Genomic DNA, 23,473 nt, shown 5'->3' with positions numbered 1-23,473 from the left:
AAAAACCACTTGATCATCTCAATAGATGTAGAAAAAGCCTTTGATAAGATCCAACATCATTTCATGATAAAAGCTCTAAGAAAACTAGGAATAGAAGGAAAGTTCCTCAACATTATAAAAGCTATGTATGACAAACCTACAGCCAGCATTATACTTAATGAAGAAAAACTGAAACCATTCCCTCTAAAATCAGGAACCAGATAAGGATGCCCACTATCTCCACTCCTATTCAACATAGTACTGGAATTCCTAGCCAGAGCAATTAGGCAAGAAGAAGGAATAAAAGGAATACAAATAGGTAAAGAAACTGTCAAAATATCCCTATTTGCAGACGACATGATCCTATACCTTAAAGACCCAAACAACTCTACTCAGAAGCTTCTAGACATCATCAATAGCTATAGCAAGGTAGCAGGATATAAAATCAACATAGAAAAATCATTAGCATTTCTATACACTAACAATGAGCAAATGGAAAAAGAATGTATGAAAACAATTCCATTTACAATAGACTCAAACAAAATCAAATACCTAGGTGTAAACCTAACAAAAGATGTGAAAGACCTCTACAAGGAAAACTATACACTTCTGAAGAAAGAGATTGAGGAAGACTATTGAAAGTGGAGAGATCTCCCATGCTCATGGATTGGTAGAATCAACATAGTAAAAATGTCGATACTCCCCAAAGTAATCTACACGTTTAATGCAATTCCCATCAAAATTCCAATGACATTCATTAAAGAGATTGAAAAATCTACTGTTAAATTTATATGGAAACACAAGAGGCCACGAATAGCCAAGGCAATACTCAGTCAAAAGAACAATGCAGGAGATATCACAATACCTGACTTCAAACTATATTACAAAGCAGTAACAATAAAAACAGCATGGTACTGGCACAAAAACTGACATGAAGACCAGTGGAACAGAATAGAGGACCCAGATATGAAGCCACACAACTATAACCAACTTGTCTTTGACAAAGGAGCTAAAAATATACGATGGAGAAAAGACAGCCTCTTCAACAAAAACTGCTGGGAAAACTGGTTAGCAGTCTGCAAGAAACTGAAACTAGATCCATGTATATCACCCTATCCCAATATTAACTCAAAATGGATCAAGGATCTTAATATCAGACCCCAAACTCTAAAGTTGATACAGGAAAGAGTAGGAAATACTCTGGAGTTAGTAGGTATAGGTAAGAACTTTCTCAACGAAACCCCAGCAGCACAGCAACTAAGAGATAGCATAGAGAAATGGGACCTCATAAAGCTAAAAAGCTTCTGTTCATCAAAAGAAATGGTCTCTAAACTGAAGAGAACACCCACAGAGTGGGAGAAAATATTTGCCAACTATACATCAGACAAAGGACTGATAACCAGAATATAGAGGGAACTTAAAAAACTAAATTCTCCCAACACTAATGAACCAATAAGGAAATGGGCAAGTGAACTAAACAGAACTTTCTCAAAAGAAGAAATTCAAATGGCCAGAAAACACATGAAAAAATGCTCACCATCTCTAGCAACAAAGGAAATGCAAATTAAAACCACTCTAAGATTCCACCTCACCCCTGTTAGAATAGCCATCATCAGCAACACCACCAACAACAGGTGTTGGCGAGGATGCGGGGAAAAAGGAACCCTCTTACACTGTTGGTGGGAATGTAGACTAGTACAACCACTCTGGAAAAAAATTTGTAGGCTACTTAAAAAGCTAGACATGAATCTACCATTTGATCCAGCAATACCACTCCTGGGGATATACCCAAAAGACTGTGACACAGCTCACTCCAGAGGCACCTGCACACCCATGTTTATTGCGGCACTATTCACAATAGCCAAGTTATGGAAACAGCCAAGGTGCCCCACCACCGACGAATGGATTAAGAAAATGTGGTATCTATACACAATGGAATTCTATGCAGCCATGAAGAAGAACGAAATGTTATCATTCGCTGGTAAATGGATGGAATTGGAGAACATCATTCTGAGTGAGGTTAGCCTGGCCCAAAAGACCAAAAATCGTATGTTCTCCCTCATATGTGGACATTAGATCAAGGGCAAACACAACAAGGGGATTGGACTATGAGCACATGATAAAAGCGAGAGCACACAAGGGAGGGGTGAGGATAGGTAAGACACCTAAAAAACTAGCTAGCATTTGTTGCCCTTAACGCAGAGAAACTAAAGAAGATACCTTAAAGCAACTGAGGCCAATAGGAAAAGGGGACCAGGAACTAGAGAAAAGGTGAGATCAAAAAGAATTAACCTACAAGGTAACACCCACGCACAGGAAATCAATGTGAGTCAATGCCCTGTATAGCTATCCTTATCTCAACCAGCAAAAACCCTTGTTCCTTCCTATTATTGCTTATACTCTCTCTACAACAAAATTAGAAATAAGGGCAAAATAGTTTCTGCTGGATATTGGGGGGGAGAGGGAGGGGGCGGAGTGGGTGGTAAGGGAGGGGGTGGGGGCAGGGGGGAGAAATGAACCAAGCCTTGTATGCACATATGAATAATAAAAGAAAAATGAAAAAAAAAAAAGAAAAGAAAAGAAGTGCCCTTTACCTCAGGCCTCGCTCTCTGGAGTGACATTATCAAGTATGTTGTGTTCTTTGAGGGACTTGAGTGAAACCAACATGTAGGGTAGAATTGGGTGACAAGTTTGCCCTGTACCTGGTTTTTGCAAGCCCTCCATCAGGCCAGGTCTATACTGAGTTAGGCTGTCAGCTCTTATCACTCTGTAATCTTTTCTAGCTCCGAACATCTCTTGGGAAAGGAAGAGCCTTTATCCGCTACTCCTTGGTGCACCAGAGATTGGCAGACACCTTACAGCAGTGCCTCATGAACACCAAAGTGACCAGGTAACTGCAGGACAGTCTGCTGGGTTTAGCTCCACACCACAGTGAAATGATAATAATGGCAACTGTACCCATTCGTGTCACGCCATGGCAAGTGCCTGTGGAGTCCTTCTACATCCATCATTCCCCTCTGCCACTCCTTCCACAGTCCTTGATTTGCCAGGCAGGTAGGGCCGAGTTCATACATGAAGAAAGAGGCTCAGAGCACTAAATGCCTTTTTCTAGGCCCCTCCATGCTGAGCCGTGAAGCAAGTGCTCAGAGCCAGATATTTGAGCTCCGAATGCCAGGTACTTTTCCCTAGCACTGGTGGCTCCTTGGAGCTGGTGCTCAAGAATAAACAAGTTGCAGCCTCGGCTTCTCAGCAGACTTGCCTGCCCCTCACCTGCCATACAGTCTGTACCCACCAGGAGACTATCAGGGGCAACCATGGTGGGAAGGTGCTGTGGAATTGGGGTTGTCCTTCTGTCACAGTTATGTGCCATTAGTGCTACTGTCTCAGCAGGGAAGAGAGAGGGGAGGAGAGAGAGCAGGCTTGACCGTGAATGGGAGCTGGGCATCGGATTAGGAGTTGCAGATCTGGGCCCTGGATATCTTTACCCCTTTAACAGTTCTGCCTCGTCTCTTTTTAGGAATTTTCTACCTAATTCAAGAAACCGCTTTTGAGTTAAAAAGGAAAAAAAAACTATAGTTGGAAAGCATTTTGTTTCATTTTGTCACTTTTAATACTGACTTGCATAAAGATAGTTCTTGTGCCTGTGACAGGCCTTCTGAGTCAGTGTGAGTTGGGACCTTTTGCACATTTGATTTAAAGGCTATTTTGTTGTGGATGTTTGATGAAGCCAGCCATAAATAGCTGAACTTCATCACAGTCCACAGATATCAGCCTTATCTTTTAAAAGTTCTTAGTGCTTCGTGTGAAATGAAATAACCACTTTGACAAAGTATGCACTTTTCTGGATAGTTTATCCTTTGACTTTTAAATTGATGTCTAAACAGAAGTTAGCAGTGAGTTCAGTGTCTCCTACTGAGTTCTGGAAGAGAATAGAAGGTGAGGTTATCTCCTACAAAGAAGTGTCCTGTCATCCCAGGCCAGCCTGGGCAAAAGGAAGTCTCCATCTCCAAAATAACCAGAGCAAAATGATAAGGAGTCATGGCTCAAGTGGTAGAGCATCTGCCTCGCAAGTGCAAAGCCCCGAGTTCAAATCCCAGTACTGCGCAAAAAAAGGAAGTGTCCTGTCCCCTACAATCTTTCTTGGCAAGTCATTGAGATTTAAGGTTCCTCACATCTTTTCTTGGGAATGACATGCTATAAAGAAAAAGAATAATAATAATTACTTGAAGAAGAGTAAGCTTATTTGAGAGTCGTGGTCTACACTGAAAATGAACTTGTGGTTGTTTGGTCTTTAATTAACTTAGTAACTGAGTTGGAGTTGATGAGGCAGAGCCATACGGGGGGAGCACTGACCAGACCCACTCTTTCCTTAGCTTTATTACTCTGTAATTCACACATTTTATGTTTTTCCGCAGTGAGTGGTACTATGCAAGAAGTCCCTTTCTGAAGCCAAAGCTGAGCTCAGACATCGTAGGCCAACTCTATGAGCTGACCGAGATTCAGTTTGACCTGGCATCCAGAGGATATGACTTAGATGCTGCCTGGCCGACATTTGCCAGGTACTTTGAAGAATTGCTTGGTATAAAAAGTCAAGGTAGCTAGACATAGTGGCTCATGCTTGTAATCCCAAATACTTTGGAGACAGGATAGGGATTGTGGTCCTAAGCTAGCGTGGGCAAAAAGTTATCAAGACCCCATCTCAACAAAACAAACCAGGTGTGGTGGATAATGTCCCTAATCCCAGATACTCAGGAGGCATACGTAGGCAGGAGGGTTGAGATCTGAGGCTGGCCCCAAGCAAAACCACAATGTCTACCTGAAAAATAACAAAAGCCAAAGGTCTGGGGATATGGCTCAAGTGTTGGAGCCACCTGCCTAGCAAGTATGAGACCCTGAGTTCAGTCCCAGTACTGCAAAATGAATGAATGAATGAATAAATAAGTAAGTAAACAAACCAAGAAAAGAGATGTGTGAGGTTTTGAGGACTGCCACCAGCTTCTTCAGCAATTTTGCTCACTCAGTACATTACGTCCAGCTTTGCAACTCTTCTGTCTGCTCATTTTGCAAACTTTGTTGAGTCGTGACTAAGATAACATCTAAAGACTCCAACCTTACACCAGCTTGGCCAGGTGGTATGCGTCAGTGGAGATGCCTACTCAAGGCCCACAGTTTCCGGTTTTTAAGGAACCTGTTGGTGTGGGAGTAGGAAAGAATATGTGGGCGTTTCCTCATTTGTGCCCTTATCCTGTTATCATGGAGGCCTTCCAGGCTGTTGGAAAGGGAGTGAAAGCTACGGGTCATCCCCAAAAGGGTTGCTGGGAAAGTTGCTGTAGTTTTTGTTTTTTTTCCTTTTTTGAGGCCACCAAACCAGCCAAACTTACCTTACACAAATGTGGCACTCACATTCCACCAAAGTCCTCACAAACTCCAGTGAGGAAGCAACAATGGGAGGACACAGGCACAGAGAGTGCAGGGACTTGCTCGGTTACAAAGGTGTTGGTCAGCCAAGCCTGAGCACCAGACTCGTCTAGTATTCTAAGAATTTTTAATATCAAGACTCATTTTTATCAGGGTGTACTTTCTATGATAGCCACATAGCAGCCACTGAGATTGACTCGCTCACATTTTGCTGCATTCAGATGTCTTTTTTAAACTTTCTGATTTTGAATCTTTTCAGAGTTACAGAAAAGTTTTGTAAACAGTGCAGAGTACTCATCTGTCCTTCACCTCGGTCCCCAGTTGTCAACATTTACCACAATTATTTTATCATTCTCTCTTTGTATACACATGTTGGTTCATTTTCTAAGCCATTCGATCATAAGTCACAGACTTGATTCTGCTTTCTCTTCAGTGTTTCATCAGCTGTTTCCTAAAATCAAAGACATTGTCTTCTGCAACCTCAGTATATTATTAAGTCAAGGAATTAACTTTGATACAATACTGCTTTCTAATCCATGAGCCTTGTTCGAATGCCAGGAAGTATCCCAACACTATCTTTCATAATCTGAGATTCAACTGAGGGCCCCTCATTGCAGCTGAGTGAGTGCCACACCTCTCCAGTCCTCATTAGTTGGGAACTGTTTGTCATCTTTGTCTCCCATGACATTGACATTTCTGAAGATTACAGGTCAATTGTTTTGTAAATTGTTTTCTTCTTGGAGTTTCTCTGATGTTGCCTCATTGTCAGATTCAAGCTAAGCATTTTTAGCAGAAATGCTTCAGTTGTTTTGTCCTTGTCAGCACGGTATATCTGGAGGCATGCGATGCCATTGATTTCACAATAGTGAAGTTAACCATGGTCGTTTGGTTAAGGTGGTATTTGCCAAGTTTCTCCTAAATCTCTGTTCCTCCCTGTGTATCCCCTGGGAAGATACTTTGAAGTTGTTATTATCCTCTTTCTCATAAGTTCTCATCTGTGAGTTTTAGCATCCATTGACAATTGTTGCTGGAAGCAGTTATTGCTGTCAGGTGACTACAGTGGTTTTCTGACTACATCATTCCTTCTTCATTATAGGTTGACATTCTACTATAAGGAAAGTCTTTCCCTCTTCCCATTCACATATTCATCTATCTAATCATTGAATCATTGATTGAATGGGTTACGTTGTGTCACTGTCATTTATTTTGAAGCTTAAATCATCCCATATTTGGCCCATGGGACCCCCTTCAAGCTGGTGCATATAGGTTTTGCTTTTTTTCTTATGTTCAATACTTTTTTAAGTAAAATATTATAGATCCAACTAACGCCCCACCCCACTGCCATCTGTCCCTCTCCTCTTTTCCAGAAGTAATCACAGCCCCAGAGTTGATGCATGCCATTTCCAAGGGTTTTTATTTTTACTATATTTATAGCCATAATATATCATGATTACATAGTTTATTTTGCATATTTTAAAATTAATATATGCACATTGACTCATGAGATCATCACTATCCTTTCACAAGTTAGCTTTCCTGCTTCGTGCTGTTTTGATATTTTTACCTGTTTGTATGTGGAATTCTATGGCTGTAGAGGAGAGGTCAGCAACTGCAGTCCTCAACATGGTGTGGGGCAGCTTCACCCATCTCTTTACGCATTGTCTAAGGCTGCTTTCGTGCCACAGTGCCACTTGTCACAGAGAGCATATATCCCACTTGCCTAAAATTCTTACCGTCTGGTCCTTTACAGGATAAGAACCATGGTGTAGTGTATTGTGTTGTGTGAGTAGCCATAGTAGTTCAGAATCCCAAGACTGGGGTTCTTTCCCACATTTATAGCACTGCTGGGAGATCCCTCTTCCTACCCTTGTGCCCATGTGGGAATGTGAGGGTGGCAGACACTGGGATGACAGTTGCTGGGTTGAGACTAGCAAGTTTGGTAGTGCAGTAATTTTAGGGTAAGGAGTTGATTCTGGTGGGAGGGTGCAGTGTTCCTGCCACACAAGTCTGTGTCTAGACTAGCGCTGTCCACAGAGCCTTCTGCAGTGAAGGAGATGTGATGTATCTGTCCTGTCCAATGTGATCACATGGACTGGAAGCAGGCCTTCCAGCCACATTGTGTATGTGTAAGAGGAAGCAGTGACTGTGAGCCTCTAAGCACAGTGTAACTTTCTTTTTTAATTTTCATTGGCAGACAGATCATGGCAGACACCAAGTGGAGGGGGAACCACAATGTGCACACTGCGGGGCCGGTGGGGGGGGCATGCCACAGACCTATGCAGATGTGCTCTTTTTTTTTTTATTCACTTATTCATATGTGTATACATTTTTTTGTTTGGGCCATTTCTCCTACAGATGTGCTCTTTGGTGAAAGGTGTTAGATTTACCTCTTTACACTCTACCTGGGAGGGCAGTGCCCTGCATCAGTCTCTTCTGCATTACTATAGTGATATACCCATAGCAGGATACTTTATAAAGGAAAGAGGTTTATTCAGCTCACAGTTTTAAAGGCTGAAGGCCCAGACAGCATGGCACAGCCTCTGGTGAGAGACTGCCTTGACTTCATTGCTTCATGGAAGATGGCAGTGGCAGAGCATGGGCAGGAGTAAGAGATGACATCTCCAAAATAGGAAGCCAGAGAGGCTAGGGTCCCACAGTGCTCTCCAGGGGCACACTGCCAGCCCATTTAAGGATCTCCCATCAGACCTCACTTAAAGGTCCCCCCATCTCAGCACCACCACACTAGTGACCCAGTCCCAACAATGGTCCCTTCGTTAGACACATTCAGACCATATCCGAACCATAACAGCCCATACCACCACCTGTTTGCTTCGTGACCACCAAGGTTTCTTTGTGTGTAGGTGTACATCTCTGTCTGTTTATCTAAATAAAAGCATGTCTGTTCTATGGCCTCACAGGAGGACACTAACCACCGGCTCTTCTGCTTACATGTGGAAACCCCCCAGCCGAAGCTCCAGCATGAGCAGTTTGGTGAGCAACTACCTGCAGGTAATGCCAGGAAGGCCACGATTTCCTTGCTATTGTGGTGGTCAGGGTTCTCAAATACCTCTTGTTCCAACCAGAACAATAGAGCCCCTAAGTTGTATCCAGTATTTCCTCCAGTCTAGGTTTTGACATCCAAATAGATTTAAAACTAAATTCTTTTAAAAAACTTTTAAAGTATCTTAAAAGAAGCAATTTAGCACTATGGTTGAGAATGACCCTGTCACCTGCCAGCAGTATGACTAACCTAGACGTTTCAGCTCTTCGCTATAAGATGGGATGGTAAAAAGCAGTCTTTTGCATGAGCAAAGAAGTGAACAGTGCTTAAGGACAGGTCAAGAAATATTACTAAATGGGTAGTGTACTAGTTGTTTCAGGACTGTAAATGGATTATAGCTATACATAGTTTTGTGGAAATTGATCAGCAAATCAAAGAATGATCAATATAAGGAAAATTGAAATAGGAAAATGACTACTCCTACTTCATTTTGTGGTTTAGTCATGCCAGGAGTTGTAGCTATGATACAATATAACTGACTTTAGATTATCTAAGAGCCGACATCCACTAAGTTAATAAAGCTGAAAGAGCTGGATGGGAACACAAGTCTGCACACCAGTGGAGTTCCCACACGTGGCCTCATTGCCTTGGAATGTACTGTTAACCTCCAGTGGTAGATGCCACAAACAAAGGGGTATTAGTCCTTGTAATAGTTTTTACACTCACCTTAGGTAAAGTAATTCATGTATTTTTACTTCTGCTCTCACTTAATTCTAAAGCTTCTCCAAGTAGCCAGGTCGCTTCATCCCAAAAGCTGCCTCGTCTTTTGTCTCCCCATCTTCTCCCCAGACTCAGGAGATGATCTCCAGCCTTGACCTGAATAGTCCTCTGAACAATGAAGCACTGGAGGGTTTTGATGAGATGCGGCTGGAGCTGGACCAATTGGAGGTGCGGGAGAAGCAGCTGCAGGAACGGGTGCAGCAGCTGGACAGGGAGAACCAAGAGCTACGGGCAGCAGTCAGCATGCAGGTGGAGAAAGAGAAGGAGCACACTGCAGAAGAGGACAAGGGCCACCTTGTGGGCCTGGTGGCTGAGCTCCAGAAGCAGTATGAGGTCTCCCAGGCCACCCAGGATACTGTGAAGGAGCTGCAGACATGTCTGCGGGCCCTGGAGCTGGGTGTGGCTGAGAAGGAGGAAGACAACCACTCAGTCCTGCGGAGGATGGAGGCCATGCTGCAGCCCCTAGCACAGGAGCTTGAGGCCACACGGGACTCCATGGGCCGTAAGAACCAGCTTCTAGACAGCCTTTCAGACTGGCTGGCCAGGGCTGAGAAGGCCGATACAGCACCAAACACAAAGTGGCAACAAGAGCCTATTACCACTGACTCGGCCCTAAAGATCCAGGAGCTAGGGGAGAAGCTTCAAGCTCTGGAAGGAGAGAGCGCCAAGGTTCAGGAGCTCAATAGGCAGCAGAGTGCTCAGCTGGAGCAGCTGGTCAAGGAGCTGCTGCTGAAGGAGGAGGCCCGGGCCAGCCTGGAGCACCTGGTGGAGGAGATGGCCCCACTTCGGGAAGAGCTGTCTGGGAAGGGGCAGGAGGCAGCCAAGCTCCGGCGTCAGTTACAGGAGTCACTGGCCCACATGAGCTCAGTGGAGGAGGAGCTGGCAGAGGCAAGGCAGGAGGAAAAGCTGCGGCGGGAGGAGAAGGGACTGCTGGAGCAGGAGGTCCGGTCTCTGACCTGGCAGCTGCAGCTCTTGGAAACTCAGCTGGCACAGGTGAGCCAGCATGTGAGTGACCTGGAAGAACAGAAGAAGCAGCTGATCCAGGAGAAAGACCACCTCAGCCAGAAGGTGGGTGCACTGGAGCAGCTCACTCAGCAGCCAGGCCCAGAACTACCTGGGGCCAGTGAGAGTAGTGAGGCCCCTGCTTCCCTGAGCTCCACCCTACAACAGGTGCGTGAGAAGTCAGAGGATGGGCAGCAGTGCCTGCATGAAGAACAGGTGGACAGTGCCAAGGTGCAGGGGGGTGAGCAGGAGATGCAGCTCCAGCAGGCCAACACAGAGCTGCAGAAGGAACTGCAGAACATGACTGAGCGCAACCAGCTCTTGGAGGGCAAGCTGCAGGCCCTACAGACCGAGTACCAGGCACTGCAGCAGCGGGAGGCAGCCATCCAGGGCTCCCTGGCCTCCCTGGAGGCTGAGCAGGCCAGCATCCGGCATTTGGGCAACCAGATGGAGGCAAGCCTCCTGGCAGTGAAGAAGGCCAAGGAGGCCATGAAGGCCCAGGTGGCAGAGAAAGAGGCTGCCCTGCAGAGCAAGGAGGGTGAGTGCCAGCAGCTGCGGGAGGAAGTAGGGCAGTGCCGGCAGCTGGCAGAGACCCGGGATGGGGAGCTCAGGGCTCTTGAGAGCCAGTGCCACCAGCAGACCCAGCTGATCGAAGCCCTCACAGCAGAAAAAGGTCAACAAGGGTTCGGGCCATCCCAAGATGATGCAGCCCAGCTGACCCTGTGTAAGGCACAGCTAGCAGTCCATCATGGGGAGGCCCAGCGGCTTCAGGCAGAGGTGGTAGACCTCCAAGCCAAGCTCCACGTAGCCCTGCATGACCGGGACAAGGTACAGAGCCAGCTGAGTGTGGCTGAGACCATCCTGAGGGAACATAAGACCCTTGTGCAGCAGCTGAAGGAACAGAACGAAGCCCTTAACAGGGCCCACGTCCAGGAACTGCTGCAGTGCTCAGAGCAGGGAGGTGTACAACAGGAGGAGAGAGCCACAGAGGCCCAGCAGTGGGAGAAGGAGCTGCAGGCCCTGAAGGCTGAGCTGTTGCGTATCAGATGCAGCTCCGAGGAAGCCCAGTTGGAACATGCTGAACTTCAGGAGCAGCTGCACCGGGCCAACACGGATACAGCCGAGCTTGGCATCCAGGTCTGCGCATTGACCGCGGAGAAGGAGCGGGTGGAGGGAGCACTGGCTTCTGCTGCCCAGGAGCTCCAGGACTCCAAAGAGGTAGCTGCAAGGGAGCGAGAGAGCCTGGAGCGCCAAGTGGCAGGGCTGCAGCAAGAGAAGGACAGCTTGCAGGAGAAGCTGACGGTGGCAGAGGAGGCAGCCAGCTCATTGCCTGGCCTGCAGGCCCAGCTGGCCCAGGCTGAGCAGCGGGCCCACAGCCTCCAAGAGGCTGCACACCAGGAGCGTGACACCCTCAAGTTCCAGCTGAGTACTGAGATCATGGACTACCAAAGCAGACTAAAGGTAATCCTAGCTTCAATCTTCTGGGCTCCACCTGCCTCCCTAGGGCGGGCCTGATAGCTCTCTGAGGGACAGTTCTTCAGCCCTAAAACAGGTGAGGGCCAGAGAATGTTCCATGGCAGGCAGACACCCATGGTCCTACCCTGCTCACAGCAGCATCTTCCTCCCTGCAGGAACGTGTTAGGGGCGGAATGCCAGGGAGTGATTCCTTATCCCAGCAGTCTAAACTTAGGACCATGACAGACAGAACTGGCCCCATAGAATTTTTTAAAATTAGTAGTCAGTATTTCAAGAGCAAGATATTTACAAATTCTGTTTCATGGCTTCTTTTGAAATCACAGGATTTAAAAGATTGTGTCCACATAACCCACATGGCAACAGGAGTTCCATGGTGGCTGCCTACTTCAAAGCAGGCATGTGTCTTCTGGGTTTTCCTTCTGCAGCCTCTTGCAGAATGCCAGCAGGCTGTGATTGCCTCAGTCCTGGCTCTGGGTTCTTACTGAAGCACCTCCAGGTGCCATCCTGAGAGTTATAGGAACTGACTGCGTTTTTATAGGTCTCTTGAAATAGACAAGTCTAAGAACAGCAGTTACTAGGTGCCTTTGTTACTACATGAAGGGAGAGGCTAGGAATGGTTATGAGTGAGGATATGGTCAGATGCTCACAGCGCTATGGTCTCCAGTTCTTAACACTGTAGTCTGTCTGCATTGAGGTCTCTGCTTTCAAGGCCACTCCTCCCAGTCCCCAGAAGTGTCTCTCCATTCAGGGCCACCCACCCCACAGATCTCTGTGAGGCTCATGGGCCTCATGCAGAAATGCCCCCTGAAGAAATTAATTTGTAAGTTTGAGGAACGAGCTAAGTCTCTTTTTTTAGTAAGCTTGAAAGTTTTGTTGTTGTTGTTTAACCAAGAAAGACTAAAATGTATGAGGAGCTAGTTTGAGGATGAAGAGAGCAGTAGCTTGTTTTTATCCACTTGGGTGATGAGTCTGAAGGGGTGTCAGAGCAAAGACCCCTCTTTTATGATCCATTTCATGTCTTTTCCAGACTGCCAGCGAGGAGGGCAGGAGCCTCAGGGCCCAGCTTGAGGAGCAAGGACAGCAGCTACAGGCCGCTGAGGAAGCTGTGGGCAAGCTGATGGTAGGCCATGTGTGGAGCTGTCAGGGAGAGGGGATCTGGTTTGCTTTTATGGGACTATCCGAGAAGGGTTCCCACAAGGCATCTAGTTTCCAAGCTGAAGAAGTGATCGATGTTCAACCACCTGATCATCAGCTCACAGCTGCCCTGAGTTTGGTCATGACCCCCTTCCACTCCTTGGATCCTGGCTGGAACAGCCAAGGGCAAAAAGGAAATAGATTGTCCTCCTTGGCAAATTGTGGTGATGTTCTCTAGTCAGCGATCCAAACTGAGTGGGTTCAGGGTGGCACTGGTCCTACAAGTGAATCTGTTCCCTGCCACCCCAATCTTCAATTCCTGTTAGGGAATTCTGGTTCTTGCTGCCCCTCCAACCACTACAGCCAGCTGCAATCAGCACTTTGGAGTGTGGCATACCCCACAGATACAGAGCAGAGGTTCTTGGCTTGTTGGACTTAAAGAACAAGAACCCTTCCCTTTAGAAGTGGCCCATCCAGTGGAGTGGATAGCATACCAATCTCTTTGTGGTGTCTTTGGTGGGCTTGTACAAGCTGAACGTCTTCTCCCTTGTGTCCTGTGTCAGGCCTCCCAAGCTGCCATGGGGGAGAAGCTGAGCTGCACCAGCAACCATCTTTCAGAGTGCCAGGCTGCCATTCTGCAGAAGGACAAGGAGGCAGCTGCCCTCCGTGAAAACCTGGAAAGGTTAGTCACTTGGCCACCCACACAGCCACTGGTCCTTGTGGGGAGGGGTGATTGGTGCAGTCTGTAGAAAGTTAGCCACTCACTTTAGGAGGAGGAAATCCTTCTGCAAGAAAAGCCACAAGCTCAGAAAGTTCTGGTATCAGAAGCATGTCAGAGAGAAACTATCATCTGCTTGCTACAACCTAAAGACGGCAGTGTGCCTTCCTCTTAGTTCAGGTTTCCTACCTAATTAAATGCATGCTTTGGAAAAACTAAAATGAGATCAAAGTTAAAGTGTGATAAAATGCTTGGGATCAGATTTTTCAGATTTCCAAGCATTTTGGACTTCAGATTTTAAGTTTAGGTATGCTCAGCCTGTAATTACCTATTTAATCCTCCCAATAGTCCCCTTTTACCTCTGAGAAGAATGAATGTGTGAAGGAACCAGGGTCAGCCTGCATTTGTGCAGACTCCTCGTGCAGCATTTGTGGAGAGGGGATCATTCCATCACCCCCTCATCATGTTCCTTTTTGCCTTCAAAGTATTGTCCGGGCAGTGCTGGCCCATGGCCATCCCCAGTGCCTCCCTGAGCCGTGTGGAATTGCAAACCTGAGCACACTGTCGAGTGGTGGGGCTGAACTAGTACAGCCAAAGCCTGATTAACAGAGTTGAGCAAGGGGAAAGGTTGCTGGAACTGAACTCTGGTACCTGGAGCAAAGACAGGCACACTGAATTGTCCTGAGGCTCCAGCCATCTCTTTTTACCCATCCCTTACCTCCTCCTACCACCTGCCTTCTAGGCTTTGACCCAGACTCAGTGAGAGATTCAGAGTGTTTGTTGTCCAGTAACTCTCACCTGCCCCTTCCAGTGTTTGGATCCTGTAGGGCCTTGGCTGTCCCTCTCCAGCTCCTGTTCATATGTTTATTAAATAGACAGAACCACTTGAATTGGTGGCATTTTTGAAAATGCATTAACACTGGCTATTTATAAGATCTCAGAGCATTTGTTTTACACGCTCAAAGTTGCATAATCCATCTTCCCAGGATTGGATTTAATTTCATTTGTTTTGTGCTCTTGTACCCATAGGATCATTTTGCTGGCCAGTGTCTAGAAAACAGTCCTCTGACAACTTTTCACTGAACATGGAAGGGTTGTGTTATGTACAGATGAGTTAGTCTCTTGCAGAGTCCTCTGTCTAACGGAGCTTTTACAAATGTCTTGCTGGGCATTGTGGAATATAGAGCATCCTTAGAAACCACTGCCTGAGGGGACAACTGAGCTACAATGGGGAGTGGACAAAGTAGGGAAGACAACCTGTTGCCACCAGCCTCCACTGTAGACTGAGACACTCCACAGTGCCCAGAACAGAATTCACCAGGTCTCAGGGGGTTATCAGGTGGAAGAACTATTGGGGGCCCAGCACCATGCTCTGTTCAGAGAGAACTAAAAACACCTGAGAACCAGATTCCCCTTTGTAGCCACCTCCAGGAAGTGGTCCCTCTCCTTCTTATCCTGACTCCTTCCATCTCCATCACTCTCGAGTCTTGCCCATCACACTCCTCACAACCTCAGTCCCTATCCAGAAACCAACAGATGCAGAGTTCCACTCACTTGGGGTGTCCTAGCAATTGGGGTCACCTTGTCCTCTCAGAAAGCCCCTTTGTATTGGAAGAGGGTGGGAAGAGGCTCAAATTCTAGGGGAATGCATAACCTGTGAGTAGATAGTGCCCCACTATGAGAGGGAAAAGCTGAGAAGGGCAACAGGACCCCTCACTAGAGGACAGGTGAGCACAGAGGCAGGGGGAAGCTAACACGATGGCTACTCAGGAAAATTTACCACTCCTCCTCCAGGACACAGGAAGAACTTGGAAAGGCCTCAACAAAAATCCAAGAATATTACAACAAACTCTGCCAGGAGGTAACAGACCGAGAGATGAATGACCAAAAGATGCTTGCAGACCTGGATGACCTGAACAGAACTAAGAAGTACTTGGAGGAGCGGCTGATAGAGCTGCTCAGGTGAGTGTCAGGCTGACAGGCACTTGGCCTTTCTTTAAAGAAATACATCTGAAAAGAGCACTTCGGGGATGTGACCCATCTCCTCATGTCTCTCTGCCCACGTTGTTAAGGCCCACACACCTAAGGGTCCACTCAGGCCTTGGCAAGCTCTTCCCACTGGTGCCCCTGTGGGTGTGGGTTTTCATACTGATGTGTGATTGTTTTCAAACTCCATGTGCTCTTAGCCACAAGGGAGACAGTATGATGTTTATTGTCATCAAGGAGCTCAAGAGCTGGTCCTGCCAGTCAGTACCACATTGTCATCTAGTCCACAGTACCCACGTCACCTTAGCTCTCCAGAGCATGGAAGGCTGGGTTTTTATGTGAAATATCCTGATTTTTAAGGGCTGGTGAGTCATTCACAGCAATTTTTTTAAGTTCTTCTTATAGAAATTTCCAAATATGCAAAACTAAAGTAGTATAACACATCCCCATGAACCCATTACCCAGCTTCCCCAGAGTTCAACCCATAGCCAGAGTTTTTCGAAGTCCCAGACATAATATCACTTCATCCATAAATATTTCCATATGAACGTCTCGAAGACAAGAACTCTCCACTTCAGACAACCATAGTATCATTACCACACCTTAAAAAAATGAACTTAATCCATTAATGTCAGCAAGTATCTAGTCAGTTTCAAATTTTCCCAGTTACCCTATGATTTTTTCATAGTTTGTTCTAATCAGGATCTAAATTAGATTAATATGTTAGGATTGTGATGTGTCTTTTACATCTCTTTTAGTTTCTTGGTTTCACTGCCATCTCTCTTATTTTTGTTTCTTGAAGTAATTTACTATTAAAGAAGCCAGGTCGTTTCTCTGGTCAAGCAAGGATGTGTGAATTGCACGTCTGGATTTTGCTGATTGAATCCCTGTAGGGTCATGGTTGCCTATCCCTTGTGAGGTCATGTTCATCCATCTCTTTTGCTTTCTATAAATTGATAGAATTAGAGCTGTGATTCGCAACTGTGGCTGCTCCTTAGATTTACTAGGGGACCTCCTAAAAGTGCTCATGTCCAGGCACTACCCACACCGACTGAGTGGAGATGTCTGGGATTAATACCTGGCACTAGTGAGCCAGCATTGAGAACCATTGCTCTTCTAGAGGCTTGTTCAGACTTAGGGTCAAAATTCTGTCATGAACACTTCATAGAATTGGCCTGTAGTTTTAGGTATTCCCTTTAAGAGATAGATGAGATCTGATTTGCCCTTTATTTGTAATGTTGGCAGCCATGGATATGCTGTGCCCAGATCTATTAATTCACTAGGCCTTACAAAATCTAATTTAAAAGTTTAAAAATTCTGTTTTGTAAATACTCCAATGTATCCTCACCCAGCACAACAATAATACTAATAATAATAAAAATTCTGCCCCATGTCATTGATTTCCAGATTTAGAACTCTGGGCATGTTTGCCCCTGAGCTCAGACATCATCTTGATGTGGGTACCTGGCCTCCTAGGGACAGAAATCAGGCACTGTGGACCAGAGAAAGTCTTCTTGTCTCTTGGCAATTTCAGATATCCCTGAAAAGACCAATCATTTCCACATTCAGGCTTTCTTGCTTCAGGAGAGAAAGGTCTGTGGTTGATTTGGAGGTTGGCTGGTGATGAAACCAGTTTCTCTCAGGACCTGAGTTGCTCTGGTATTGACATTACCAGTGGGTGATGGCTGCTGGGGCCACATCAATCCCCAGGTACTGGCTGGGGTTCCATCTTGGAAAGAGTGGAACTAGAAGCCTTGAAAATTACCATTAGCAGCCATGAGGATGTTTCTCCACACATCCCCTTGCTACATCAGGCATATTTGGTCACTGCCACGCCTTTCTGAAAGGCCTCACTTCTTTTCATCTGGCTGTTGGGAGTGACCATGCAGCTCTCTGAGAAACAAAGGAGGTTAAGGTCTGGTAAGATTTTCAAACTGGGAAATCTTTGGTCTTTTCCAATGAGCTGTTGCTACTTGGACACACCATAACATGAAGGGTCCCGAGCACATCAAGAGTTAGGCAGGGAGTACATTCATGGTTCTTGAGCTCATGTACACACACTTAGCACATGCAGACTGTCAACATGGCAGTATGCTTTGGCTTAACCTTCCACTGGTAATCTGCGCTGTTGTTTAGATGCCCAAGTGGCATGTGACCCTTGTCATACTGACAACTCCTTGTATTTGACACAGCCTTCCTTGTGCATCATGTGCCTCCTATGTGCTCTCCCACATGCCGTCGGCAGAAAGTCTACATGGTTGGGGTGGCAGAGGAGACTGATGGTCGGGTAGGGGGAATTTCCAAGATAAGAGTGAATTTTCCTTCTATGACTTGAAAAATTTGGTGTCAGTCTTCTGAAATGCAGCAGGGGTAATTCTCTTGTTCTCATGTATTCTTTCTTTTATGTGATTTTGACCCAGGGACAAGGATGCTCTCTGGCAGAAGTCAGATGCCCTGGAATTCCAGCAGAAGCTCAGTGCTGAGGAGAAGTGGCTTGGGGACACGGAGGTGAACCACTGCCATGACTGCAAGCGAGAGTTCGGCTGGATGGTGCGGCGGCACCACTGCAGGTCAGGAATGGGTGGCTTGTGAGCTGCCACCAAAGCCCTGGCAGTCGCAGAACCAGAACATGGAGAATCTGGCATTAGTGTGTGTTCCATGGAAGAGGAACACTCTCGCTGGCATAGGGAAGCAGGCAAGGAGGGCATCCTTGCAGGACACTTATGGCTCCCTGAAAGGAAAGAGTTAAATTGAGAGGTAGGGGTGGAGTTAAGGGGACCCACAGGGATGTGGCACACACAGAGACCTGCAGCTCTTGGCTGCTGCTCACCCTACAAAGAACCGAGAAGAAAGCATTACTGGAACCCAGCAAGAGCTGGTCCTAAGGCTCCCCTAGGGGAACACAGACAGTTGGAAGGCACAGACACCCCAGGGCCCAGAGAAGATGGGTAACAATAGGGGCAGGTTGGGATTGGGACAGAGGAGAACAGTCAGCATAGACCTGTGAGCACCTGTGCTCTCTTAGAGCCTTGGCCCCCAAGGTGAGAAGTGCATACCTACAGCCTGGTGTTGGGGAACGTGGTTCAGCTGTCGTTCTCTCCCTGCCTCCAGTACCTTAGGAAGTAAGGTCCTAAAGCACATTTTCACACTAAGTTTGCCAAGGTAGTGTATTTGGAATACTGCGAAATGGGCTTATGGCAATGCTCTAGAGCAAGGGCAGAGCCAGAACCCAACAGAGCCCAGTCCTAGTGCTGAGCAGATCACACAAGACCCACTCATGTTCTCCTCACAGCTGTGCTTGTCTCATTCCCAGGATATGTGGCCATATCTTCTGTTACTACTGCTGCAACAACTACGTCGTGACCAAGCACGGTGGCAAGAAGGAGCGCTGCTGCCGAGCCTGTTTCCACAAGTTCGGCGAAGGCCCTGCTTCCCCTGATAGCACCAGCTCAGGCACTAGCCAAGGAGAGCCGAGCCCCATGCTGTCACCAGCCCAAGCAGGGACCCAGGCCATAGGAAGTCAAGGTTAGGCCCCTGCCCCCATGCTGTTAGGTGTCACTGCTATCCCATGTAGACAGCCCTAGCAAGCTTTAAATCAATGTTTTCCAAACTTAGGTGTCAAAGAGGTGTTAAAAATATACTATCACCAATCTGAGACTTTCTTTTTGGTATCATTAGGATTGAAAGATAATAACTTTCTCCTCATAGGATTCAGTATGATTTAACGTGAGGTCTGTGTACAAATTTAACACCAGTGGAATACACCTCATACTTTGGAAAATGCTGTCCCTCAGAGCCTCAGCCCTGGTACCCATCCTCTCTCCTACAGTAACCAAAGACCAGGAATTGTACCTGGAACAGTCCACATCCTTGTCACTCTCTCTTAAAGTCAAGGAAGATGTATTCTTCTTTTTGTCCACCCACTCAGCAAGCAAAAGGAAGCAGGACTTTGTTCCTGCTGCTTCTGTACCCAACACACCCTAACAGACCAGTCCAGATTGTCCTCCAGGCTCTGGACTTTTGATGCAGAGGACAGGGAGGCAGAGCTGAGGTGGCAAGGGCATCACTGCATCACAATTGGTCTCCGCGAACTCCTCCTTGATGTCCACCTGGATGCTGGCCAGCCAGCCTTCATAAATACTGTCCCCCTTTTGTTTAAGTGGAAAATCAAGAAGGTTGGCAGGTCCTGTTATTTATTAGGTACAAGAAACTGCTCAGGTCTGCTTTGCACAGCATTAGTATCTTCTTCAAATCTTCTGCCCATTTTAAAAAATTTTTGAGTTTTGGATAAGTGTTCTGGATATAAATTATTTATCGTATATGTTTTACAAAGATTTTCTCCAATTTATAGCTTGTCTTTTCTCTTTCTTTTGGAGAACAGAAGTGTCTTCAGAGACCAGATGTTTGTAGTTTTGATGAAGTCCAACTTAGCAATTATTGTCTTTTATGGATCAGTTTGTTTTAATTTTCTTTTGGTGATTTTGTGTCCAGCTTTGCTTGACCAAAGTATTTAAAAAATCTTCCACTGTTTTCTCTTAGTTTTATAATTTTAGGTTAGATATTTAGGCCAACGAATATTTCGAGTTAATTTTTGTGTATGGTACAGTAGAAATTCCTTTTCTTGTCTAAGTTGTCTAGTAGCTCCAACACCATCGCCATTAGTTGAAAGTCTATTCTTTTTCCTAATAATTACCTTTGCACCTTTGTCAAAAAACAACTGTCCTTATATATGTGGGTTTATATCTGGACTTTCTATTCTATTATCCACATGCCTATTCTTTCACCAATGCCACACCGTTACGGTTAGCATGGTTTTTTATAAAGCATCTTAAAATCAGGTAGCATGATCCCTTCAGTTTTGTTCTTTTCCAATTAAACTTTAGAATCAGTTTAATTTCTTAAAACAAACCAATCCTGGTGAGGTTTCCATTGGGGCTGCACTGAATTTGTAGATCAGTTGAGGAGATAGACATTTTAATAAAATTGACTCTCCCAATCCATGAGCATGCCAAAGCTTCCCGTTTATTTAGGTTTTCTTTGATTTCTGTCAGTGGGCATCATTTTAGATTCCTGTTGCCCACTTTCTCATCCCTCTGCCAGCCTCAGAAGACAGGTTCAGGTTCAGGAGTGTGGCTGGGTCCATGGAAGTAAACCAATCCATGGTCCTTTTTTTTCAGTCTATTCCTCCAACTTTCTTGAGATGAGAGGAAGAATTTTTTGGAGGGAGAGGGAGTACTAGGATTTGAACTTAGGACCTTGCACTTGCTAGGCAGGTGCTCTTCTGCTTGAGCTATGCCTCTAGCTCATTTTGCTTTGGTTATTTTGGAGATAGGGTCTCACTTTTTACCTAGACTGGCCTGGACCACAGTTCTCCCATTTTAGGCTTCCCTCCATAGCTGGAATGACAGATGCACAAACCACCATGCCCAGTTATTGATTGAGATGGAGTCTTAATAACTGTTTGCGCAGGCTTGTCTAGAAATGCAACCTTCCCAATCTCAGCCTCCTAAGTAGCTAGGATTACAGGTGAGCCACCAGTGTCTGGCTAGAACCTATCTTTTAAAGCAGAGAAGGACAGCTGGGAACTTAGAGCTCACATTAACCATTCTTTTTAAATAGGCCATGAGGTTCCCTTGCTCTAGATCATTGGCAGGTAGCCTAGCAATGGCAGACTAGCATTATGCCAGCGTGCTGAGGTGGCTTGTTTTGATTTCTGACATTTCCTGTCTGCTCATTTTGTTTTTGTTTTTGTTCTACCCCAGACTTGTTCTCACCTTTTCCATGACGTATGCTAGCAAGTGTTTATGGTTGGGTGACTGGCACAGTAGCTCCCTAGAGTGGCCTTTCTACTGTGTGGCCTACAAGATCAAACACAAGGCCTACTGTGGCTCCTTTTCGGGGAGTAGGGGGGGATGTTCAGGTCAGATAGAGTCTTCCTTCACAGACGCACTGCCTGGTCTTATGGAACAAAGTCTCGGTGGCACAGACACGTGTGGTCTTTAATGCAAGTTTATTTCCTGATAACATTTTGATAGGTTTTTCCTTCTAGTAAGGAACCCAGGGAATGTGAAAGAAGTTAAAACCTCTACTCTGACTCTGAGAAGTCTCTTAGGCTGTGCATTCAATTTCATCTGTAGTCCACCTGCTTTTTTAGAATGTCCCCAACAGCCATCTCTCACAGCTAGACAGAGCAGCAGTCAGTTAAGTGACCATTTAAAGCATGTCCCATTGGCTCATTCTGCATAGCCGCACCCATCACTTTCCCATCCTTTGCATGATGGTGTGTGTGTGTCTTCTCTCCTTTCTGCCTCTCCAGAAACCAGAGCAAACCCAGACTACAGACCACCAGATGATGCTGTGTTTGACATCATCACAGATGAGGAGTTGTGCCAGATCCAGGAGTCTGGCTCTTCCTTGCCTGAAACACCCACTGAGACTGATTCTGTTGACCCAAGTGTAGCTGAACAGTGAGTAAATATCAATCCATTTTGAGTGCTCATTATGTGCCAGTCCCTTGCGCCTTCTTATCAAAGGACTGGGAAAGTAAGATGTTGGAAACAGGATCAGCTGTCTTTGCTGAAGGGAAGGTACCTCAGAACAGTGCCTTGGTCAGGATGGCCCTTGAAGTGTGCCAGCACTTGGGGAATGGTCAGGGTGGGGCCTTGTCAGTTCCTGAGAAGTGTCAGTGGCGCCCTGATGTCAGCATCTTCACTAAGCCCTGCCTTGTTTGGCTTGAGAAACTGCATTATCAGCTTGGGCTCCCATAGTAATATGCCACAGACTGGGTGCCTTACGCCGCAGGAAAGTATTTCCTCAAAGTTATGGTGCCAGCGGTGTTGGTTTCTTCTCCTCTCCTTGGCTTTCAGATGGCAGCTGTCTGGCTGCCTCTTCACATGGTATCCTTTGTGTGCATACCTCAGTGTCTACCTCTATCTCCTAACCTCCTTCTCTTAGAAGGACACCAGTCAGATTGGATTAGAGCCCACCCTAAAGGTCTCATTTTAATTTCTCTCCTTTTTAGAGGCCTGTGTCCAAATATAGTCACAATCTGAGGAACTGGATGTTAGGGCTTCAGCATGTGAATTTGAAGAAGGGACACAATTCAGCCATGACAGCAACTCTTGCCATTGCTGCCCTTAGCCATGGCTCGGAAAAACATGCTGCTCTTTAAAAGCCTTGCTCTCAGGACCCCAGGCTCGGGTCCTACTCACCTTACTACCTGCTTGCCAGGTGATGAGAGCAGAATGTTGCTTAGTGCTAATGGAATAGAACATGCCCAGGGGACTGCCAGGTCAGGGACAACACTACAGCATATGTGGTCAGGGGAGCCTTCAGAGGGAACATTCCAGAAAGGAGAGGAAAGCCCAAAATCAAAGAAGCAATGGGGAGTAGGGGCTGTCTTGTGTTTGGTGATTGGGGTACTTTGTCTGTGGGCCACAACATGGCAAGTGCAGTTCATCTTTAGGAAACACTTATCAGTCTTGGAGACAATGCCAGGGGAAAGGAAGCTCAGATTTAGTTGTAATTATCTCAGAAGTCCTTTAGCTCCAGATAAGCCCACCCAAGGCCCCCAGTCTCACAACAGTGGAGATACAGGCAAGTCCTTGTGCCTGTGGTACTCAAGGGACTTTCCACTTGCCCATCTTGGCTGTGCCCATCACCATTGCCTTGTGGTGCTGGACCTATGGCCCCTACCGGCCGCTGTGTGAATGCCGCAGCTTGCTCAGCCAAGGCAGGCTCCAGAGGAATGAGAGCACCAGCTGCAGAGCCTGCCCTAATGCTTGTTCTCCCTTGGCCCTCTCATTTTTCTGCAGTTGCTGTTTTCCAACAAGGTTTGTGAGGAGAATTTTTCAGGGGCCAATTAAAAATTTTTTATTACCATACAATAACTTTATGGAGGGGTTTCATTGTGATTTTTCCATAGATAGGTAAAATGTTCTTGGATCAGACTTCCTCCCTTTATTAAACTCCCTAAGCCC

The 23,473-nt window shown here is 46.2% G+C and overlaps 1 protein-coding gene across 11 annotated transcripts in view; it reads left to right on the top strand.

Annotated features, from left to right (window-relative positions):
• Fyco1 (FYVE and coiled-coil domain autophagy adaptor 1) overlaps positions 1–23,473 on the top strand; it is an 81,064-nt gene that overhangs the window by 18,265 nt on the left and 39,326 nt on the right. For all 11 annotated transcript variants that reach the window (XM_020178072.2, XM_074059154.1, XM_074059153.1 and 8 more), the window contains exons 5-14: positions 2,763–2,869; positions 4,395–4,538; positions 8,316–8,406; positions 9,248–11,641; positions 12,684–12,776; positions 13,354–13,472; positions 15,303–15,470; positions 17,915–18,064; positions 18,808–19,019; positions 21,811–21,961. In XM_020178072.2, coding sequence (XP_020033661.2) covers positions 2,763–2,869; positions 4,395–4,538; positions 8,316–8,406; positions 9,248–11,641; positions 12,684–12,776; positions 13,354–13,472; positions 15,303–15,470; positions 17,915–18,064; positions 18,808–19,019; positions 21,811–21,961 — 3,629 coding nt within the window. The remainder of the gene's footprint in view (positions 1–2,762; positions 2,870–4,394; positions 4,539–8,315; positions 8,407–9,247; positions 11,642–12,683; positions 12,777–13,353; positions 13,473–15,302; positions 15,471–17,914; positions 18,065–18,807; positions 19,020–21,810; positions 21,962–23,473) is intronic.

This window comes from Castor canadensis, chromosome 17, assembly GCF_047511655.1.
Source record: "Castor canadensis chromosome 17, mCasCan1.hap1v2, whole genome shotgun sequence".
In the NCBI taxonomy this organism is placed as follows: domain Eukaryota; kingdom Metazoa; phylum Chordata; class Mammalia; order Rodentia; family Castoridae; genus Castor; species Castor canadensis.
The sequence above is the reverse complement of the archived record's forward strand: the minus strand, read 5'-3'. Positions and strand labels throughout refer to the sequence as shown.